The sequence below is a fragment of the Sinocyclocheilus rhinocerous genome, unplaced genomic scaffold, assembly GCF_001515625.1.
Source record: "Sinocyclocheilus rhinocerous isolate Xijiao unplaced genomic scaffold, SAMN03320098_v1.1 scaffold1295, whole genome shotgun sequence".
NCBI lineage: Eukaryota > Metazoa > Chordata > Actinopteri > Cypriniformes > Cyprinidae > Sinocyclocheilus > Sinocyclocheilus rhinocerous.
In genome coordinates, this window is record NW_015660499.1 from 244,762 (window position 1) to 252,986 (window position 8,225).

Consider the following 8,225-nt stretch of genomic DNA (forward strand, 5'->3'; position numbering starts at 1 on the left):
AATTCAAAGTTTCAACCCATTTGACTTAATATTTCTGAATACATCAAACCCATCTACAATTAATTTTTTTTAAAGAGTTATAATCTCCCTGGGTTATACTGTATAAAGTTGTCGTTAAAAGGTGGGGAAATATAAAACATTGGGAAAAATAAGGAATTTTGTATTTAAGATTAATGTTTTACATATTGGGTAACAATTTTGTAACCATATTAATGTTCTTGCACTGTTGTATTGATCAATGTATGCATTTTTCTTGTATAACAAAAATGAAAAAAATTACATTAAATAAATATTATATTTAATAGTGGTTTCTACTTGTTTTAATTGGTACATTGCCCACTAACTTTCATTACCTAACAATGCCAACAGGCCCATCACAGTCAGGACTGGTTTCCGTAGTAACTGCACATGCGGCGGGTTTGTGTTGTTGATCTGGAATCGGGCGGTGAGAGTGCGCTGGGTAAACGGGTGCGGGTGGTAACTAAGGAAAGCATTGTCGTTGCTAAGCAGCGTGTAGTTGACGGTACTGTTCTGGTCAGCCATGAGCAGGTTCTGATGCTGTGAGATGACCTACAACACCAGAGACATGAAAGGAGACCAAATATATCTGGTTCACTACATTAACAAGCCTTAATGAATTATTAAGGAGCGCAATTAATTTAAGTATGAAAATAATTAAAGATCCCATTACGAGTCTAAATACGGCTTTTATGGCTTTTAGTCCATGTCTGATAGCTTTGAGGTAGGTAAAAATTGAATTAATTACAATTATAAATCAATGTCAATATAAATATAAAATAATAATTATTTTTATTTTTATTACTAAATGAAAATATTAAACAAAATAAGAAATACTACTACTGTAATATTTCACTGTAAAATAAAAAGAGTATTTCAGAAAAAAAAAATACTATTATATTTTAATATTTATATAATAGTATTAAGCAATAATATTTTAATAATATTTTGACAATAATATTTTAGTTTTACAGTAACTTTAAAATTACAATAGTAATATTTGTCTACATTTTTACTTTTAAAAAAAATATATATATTTATTTAATTAAATTGCAGCTTTTGTGATTCGACAATTGCACTAAACAACATTGTGATTTTGGTTTTATTTTGATTATTCATGCAGCCCTTTTTTGAGGTCATAGTTACTGTGGATACATTAAAAAAAGGCAATCCTTTTTATTTGTCTTGCTACAACTGTCTGTTTTATTAGGAAATACATCAGTACATCATATATTTGCCAATATTTCTTATATTTGTTTCATGGAGTTTTTGATATTAAGGATTGGGTTCTGGACAATATGATTGACTGCAATTCTGCTCCAGGACCAAAAAAGAGATGTTGAATAAGGAATATGACCTCAAGTAAATCATATTTCGCTATGTCCTACTAATCACAAAAATCACAGCTGATAAAAAGAGAACAAAGAAACACGCAACTGTCTACCTTAACCACCATGGCTGCATAGGTGACATCTGCTCTCCAGGTGAGTGGTTTGTTCCAGCCAACCAGTGGATCTGCCTCGTCATTGTAGATCGGCACAGAACGAAACTGTGGAAAGCGCTGCTGGATCTCCCGCACAGTGGCCACTTCCTGCTGCAGGATGGGTAATGAGCTGCCACCTCCCTGAAAAACAAATACATACATACTACAATAATCAAAAATAATTTGATTTCTGTGTGAAACATATGGAAGCTTGTGTCTGCTACATAATAAAAAAAAATCATGTCTTTATATCTCACAGTTTTTATCACATTTTTTCCCCTTGCAATTTTTAGTTTATATCTCACTTTTTTCAAAATAGTGATATAAACAGAATTGCAAGATTAAAATTCAGAATTATGAGAAAAAAGTCACAACTAAAAGATGTTAATTTGAATTAAGAGATTCTCAGAAAAAGTCAAAATTAAGAAAAATAAACAGAATTGCAAGATTTAAAATCAGAAGTATGAGATCGAAACTCAGAATTATGAGAAAAAAGTCAGAAAATTGAGATATAAACAGAATTACAATTTATAAACTGTAAAATACAAACTCAATATAAACTCAAGATATATATTTATATTATATTTATATATATATATATTTATATATATATATATTTATTTATATGAGATATAAACTCAATAGTGAGATATAAACTTAGAATTAATATAAACTCAAGATATATATTTATATTTAAATATATTTATATTATATTTATATATATATATATATATATATTTATATGAGATATAAACTCAATAGTGAGATATAAACTTAGAATTACGAAATATAAACAGAATTGTGAGATATAAACTCAGAATTGTGATAAAAAGTTAATATTATGAAATATGAACAGAATTGTGAGATATATACTCAGGATTGTGATAAAAAGTTATAATTACGAAATATGAACAGAATTGTGAGATCTAAAAGTTGTGAGAAAAAAAGTCAGAATTGCGAGATATAAACTTAGAATTCCGAAACAAAGTCAGAATTGCGAGATATAAACTTAGAATTCCGAAAAAAGTTAGAATTACGAGATATAAACCCAGAATTGTGAGCTATAAACTCAAATGCAAGATATAAACTTAGAATTGTGAGATATTAATTCAGGATTCAGAGAAAAAGGTCAGAATTGCGAGACATAAAAACAGAATCGCAAATATACATTTGTAATTTGGGGAAAAAGGCGCAATTACCTTTCAAATTTTTTTATTCCATCTAGGTCAGGACTCAATTACGCATGACATATTTGCATTTTATTATCACCTACATTTTAGTATCACTACAACCCTTATGCACCTTCTTATGTAGGGCGATGTAGTCTAACCGTACGCCCGTCTCTCCAGTGAAGTAGTTTGTGCCGTTGTAACAATGCTGTAGCATTTCCCAGCAGTATGGTGAGTGGGGCGGAGAATGACAGGAGTCTCCCGGACCCCCCAACTTCAAGAGAGGACTCGCCGCACGAAGTCCCTCAGAGCAGGCATCATAATAGTTCAGAAACCCTGGAGGAGTGGAGACAGAAAAATTCATGTTCACAACATTGAGGCTGGTAAATTGCCCTCGGCAGAACTAATTCTTCCATGTGGTAGCATTAACTTAAAACTTGTCAGACACTTTCTCGTTTTGTCCGCACCACGAAAGGCGTGTTTGAGAACACCAAGTGCAGAAATACAACACAAAACATGGCATCTGCCAGCAACACAAACACTACTACAAGAATGGCACAGATGGACAAGCAGTTATTCAAACAGGATGTGTGCTTGTCTTTATCCAGTCAATGTTAATGACTTTAAAAATACGCAAATCAGAATTTAAAAAATATCTAGCAACACTACCAGTCAAAAGCATGAGGTCAGTATTTATTTTTATTTTTTTATTCAGCAATGATGCATTAAACTGATCAAAAAGTAATAGTAAAGACATGTTTTAGAATGATATACTGGACAGTAATAGAATGTTACAAAATACTTATTTTAAATAAACACATCATAACAAAATATTAAGTGGCACAACTGTTTTCTACATTAATAGTGATAATAAATGTTTCTTGAGCAGCAAATCAGCATATTAGAATGATTTCTGAAGGATAATGTGACACTGAAGACTGGAGGAATGATGCTGAAAATTCAGCTTTGCCATCACAGGAATAAATCGCATTTTCAAATATAATTAAATAGAAAACAGTTTTTAACTGCAATAATATTTCACAGTTTTACGGTTTTAACTGTTTTTTTTTTTTTTTATCAAATAAATCCAAACTTTATAATTAGCACTTCCACAAAATGTAATATACACGTTTGCCCAACATACAGACATAAACATGGACCCTGGTTCAGTTTAGTGCAAATGAATTACTTATGTCTATTTTACCATCTCCCCTCGACATGGCACAATAAAATTGTTGACTTCTATTTAACATATGAACATAAAAAATATAGCTGCAATTACAGGGCCTGAGGTTATGGTATCCACATGTCAGGGTCCCATGGGGTCTCAAGACAAGTTTTCAAAATTTGGACAACTAGGACTATTATTAACTCGAGATGGCATCTTAAATATGCAGCACTCATGGCAGGATGTTCAAAAAACAAAAATGTAATGCAATACGAAATGCACGCTTGTCAGAACACTAATAAAAAGAAATGCTGCTTAAAATATCCAAACTAAAATAAAAATATGAGAAAAAAATATATAGCTGGCTAGTCAGTTTTACATTTTTATTTATGCATTTAGCAGATGCTTTTATCCAAAGCGACGTACAAAACAGGAACAGAAGCAATTTGTCAAGGAAGGTTTTAGAATTTTGAAACAGCGTGTTTAGACAAAATTCAAATTGTCAGAAAATATTGGCGCAATTAATTCAGCATGATCCAAAGAATCTAGGAACATTTTGTCGATTTCTAGGCGATTTTGGATAAAACCTTATGAGCAGAAACTGCAAGATCGAGTTTGAGCTGTTGGTGGTGCTGGATAGTTTGAGACCACCAATAAAATAAATTTCTATCGATTAAGAAAGATTGACAGGATTTTGGCTCAGACAACAACAAATAATTCTAGACTGTACCTTGGATTGATACAGTGATGTTGTCAAAATCATGGTTGTTCGGCTCATTCCATGTCTCAAAGTTCCACTGAGAGACAAAGCCGAGTCCGTATTTCCCTGCACACATATAAAACCACAGAAACAAATACAGTCAGAACTTCTGGAGCTTTGTGGTTAAGATCTGGCCTAGTAAACATTCAAACGTCCTTTCCTTTCCTTTTCCATTAAACCCCACAAGAGCTAATTTATGATCCATCACCATCTAAAACATTACGACTTCAGTCTCATACTCACATATGTATCTTTTGGCAATCAAATAGACCAAATTCCTCCATTCAGTAACTTGACTTCTGTCCTCAAAGTTGCTGAAGCTGTTGGACACGCTGCCCATCAGTTCAAACCCTTTAAAAAAAAAAGCAATCCTCTTTAATATAATGCAAAGTTGTGTTAAATTAACCCTAATTCTACAGTACACAAGCATTTAAATGTGGATTTCGCTGTAATATTTAAAAAATGACCTGGCTGCAGTCCATTCTGCCAGAGAAGGTCAATCAGCTGGTCTAAGTGAGTGAAGTTGTAGTGATATTCTCCACTGTAAACTCTAAATGACATTCAGAGACACAATCTTAGTACTACAGCACACTAGATATAGTTTAAGAGACGTATAATATAATAAAGATTATATGTTAATGCACAAACAGAAAATCAAAAAATGAGACCTAATAAACAGTATGTCAAAAGCAGATCCCAAGAGAGAGAAAAAAAAAAGATTTTATGAGACATAAAAGTTTTTACAGCATTAAGATTTTATGCATTTTATGCATAAACTATAGTTTACATGGGAATGAAAGTGTAAAAGTGATGCATGAACAATAAGCAGACAATATAAGAGATGTATATAATAGTTACTCTAGATGAATACTAAAGTCTAGGTATGATATTAAGATGATATGTAATCTTATGACAACAGCGCTGCTTACTTGCAAGGTCACACAAAAATCACAGATTTTTAAACAGATATACTGTATGCATATGCGTATTAATATCAATATCAGCATATTAGAATGATTTCTAAAGGCTCACCTGACACTGAAGTCTAGAGTAATGATGCTGAAAACTCAGCTTTGCATCACAGGAATAAATTACATTTTAAAATATATTCAAATAGAAACCAGTTAATTTGTGATAATATTTCACAATATTATTGTTTTTACTGTATTAAAAAAAAAATCACACCTACCCCAAACAGAACACACACAACACATGCTCTTGGAAATAATATCTTATGGAAATAGCACTGCTTATTTGCAAGGTCAAACCACAATCAAAGAAAAAGCAGAGAGAGAGATGCATATATGCGTATTAATATCAATCAATCCTATTAACATATGCAAAGTACCGGTAAATGATATTGTAATAGTTCACATTCATTCAAACAGAAGAAAAGGAAGTCTGATTCTGGTAATATGGTGTGACTGACCGTGCGGAAACCAGCTCCAGCATCCAGTGTATCCGCACCTGCTGGAGTCCTCTGTGTGGCACAGAGCCGATCAAAGCCAGATTCATCTGCTGCTCTGGACTGAGATCATACAGGTGTGCATCACTGTGCGGCTGTGGAGGGCTGCAAAACAGAAGACAAGTGTCAATTGTGTACTTAATGATTTTTGCCCACTAAAACAATTACACAGAGTTTTCCTGGAAATACTTGTAGATGTATAGTGCAAATAGTGCAAAAAGTATTACGATATTTCCACACTTATATTTTTAATTAAATTTTTTAATAAGGTAAGTATGTACACATTATTATAGTAGTACTATTTTGAGTATTTTAGCATGTACTACAGTATGCTAGAAGATAGATGTAAAGTATATATACATGCACTATAGTGTACACCATTTATACATGTACTGTACTGTGGTATTCTTTACTTGTAAAGACTGCGATATATGAATATGTAATCTTGCAGTGTAATGGTTTCCCTTAAAACAGAGTGGCAGTACAATGATACAGTGATTATATCAGAACGTAATACTACGGTAATGAAATTCACATAAACAATAGTAGCACCATGGTGCTTTTTGCGATAATATCATTTGATACTCGCTGTACCATGGCATAATGTTACAAAGGGGTCGTTGACAAGCGTTTTACTAACCAGAATCCAGTGCTTCTCCAAAAGTGCTTCAAGTTTCGTAGTGGCTTGTCAACATTCACTTGAACCTCCCCAGATGAAGCTATAACAGACTGCTGCTGTTTTATCAGCAGGACTGAGAGAAATACTGTCCATGTGAATGACCTGTGTTTACATCTATACATGCTGCTGACGTCACTTACAAACGCTCACGTTCACTGTACATGACTTACAGTTTCACTTCACAACCTCACAGATATATCATCTAAAGTTTCGCGTTCCAGAAATCGTATTCGGTGACATTAAAACACATTTTCCCCAACTTCTGTGCTTACAGAATGCACGGTCTTCAGAAAAGCTAGTGCCGTGACGTCATTGACTGGCGACTGGTGTTTAACAGCTGGATGTCGCGGCCTACTGGTTTAAAAGTGCAATGAAAACGAAAAGTATACTTTTTACAGTTAGGCATCTTGATTCTTTAGTCAGTTTAAATTTACTTGCATAGCTATTTTTATAGAATAGATAAGATGACAATATAGCAGCGCAACCAATTATACACACACTCATGCTAACGGTTTTTTTTTCTAAAGCAAACATATGAAGCAATTAAGGATAATAAAAGAGATGTGGAAGACATTTTCAGGCCCTTTTTATTGTGACGAATGAGCTTTACATCGACAATTGTTGTCCTAACAGGCAAGGCTGATTTATTTATTCAGCACATTTAATATAAAATGCATAATACAGAAAAAAGAAATAGAAAATTATATAAAATCATAAGTTTTGGACTAAATGGACATAGAATTTAAAAATGGACTCAAATGAAGCATTAAAACAGAATAACAAAATAAAAAGTTACATTCATAATAAAAATAAAATATGACATGAAAGAGAATCTGTTATACAGATTTCAACTACTATACAGCTAAAGCAAAATGCATTAAGATCACATAAAACAATAACATAAAAAAACGCTTAAAGCTTTTTATCTACTTAAGTCCCTTACCCTTACCAAAAAGTAGTATACTTCAAGTTTATTTTATTAAGTATACTTAAGTAAAGTTCAAGCATATTTTTAAGTATACTTTATGTAGCAAGTATACAAATATCAGTGTACTAGTAGTATACTTGTAAGTGTACTGTTTCAATACTCCTTGGGACTAAATTGGCCCACTTTCTAATGGTATCCATCTGCCTGGTGGTGTGACATACAGGCTACAATCTGGTTTAAAATCACACCTGTGTAGTAATGGATTGAGGATGTGGAGAAGGTTCTTGTACCTGAAGACCTGTGGGTTTTGTTGTTGGTTCAGCGATGGGGGGGGGGGTTTGTTGACATTTGCAAGTGGGTCATTAGGTCTTGCAACCCCTAAAGTGAGTAAAAACAATATATTGTTGAAGCTCTTTTGACTTGTGGTAGTAGTATGCAACACCCAAAAACCAAATTTCAGAATGCCAGTATTGGCACCACACATATTTCCTCCATAAAATGTAAAAACGTAGTTTTTATTATTTTATTTTCAGGTTTAATGCTCAAAATTTGATC

At 32.8% G+C, this 8,225-nt stretch overlaps 1 protein-coding gene across 1 annotated transcript in view; it reads right to left on the reverse strand.

Annotated features, from left to right (window-relative positions):
* The window catches only part of idua (alpha-L-iduronidase), a 15,210-nt gene extending 8,179 nt beyond the window's left edge, over window positions 1-7,031 (reverse strand). The window contains exons 1-8 of the mRNA XM_016534277.1: window positions 6,704-7,031; window positions 6,028-6,168; window positions 5,066-5,148; window positions 4,842-4,949; window positions 4,569-4,664; window positions 2,804-3,006; window positions 1,463-1,642; window positions 354-570 (exon numbers count right to left, since the gene is read on the reverse strand). Coding sequence (XP_016389763.1) covers window positions 354-570; window positions 1,463-1,642; window positions 2,804-3,006; window positions 4,569-4,664; window positions 4,842-4,949; window positions 5,066-5,148; window positions 6,028-6,168; window positions 6,704-6,864 — 1,189 coding nt within the window. The 5' untranslated portion in view covers window positions 6,865-7,031. The remainder of the gene's footprint in view (window positions 1-353; window positions 571-1,462; window positions 1,643-2,803; window positions 3,007-4,568; window positions 4,665-4,841; window positions 4,950-5,065; window positions 5,149-6,027; window positions 6,169-6,703) is intronic.
* Window positions 7,032-8,225: the final 1,194 nt, after the last annotated feature.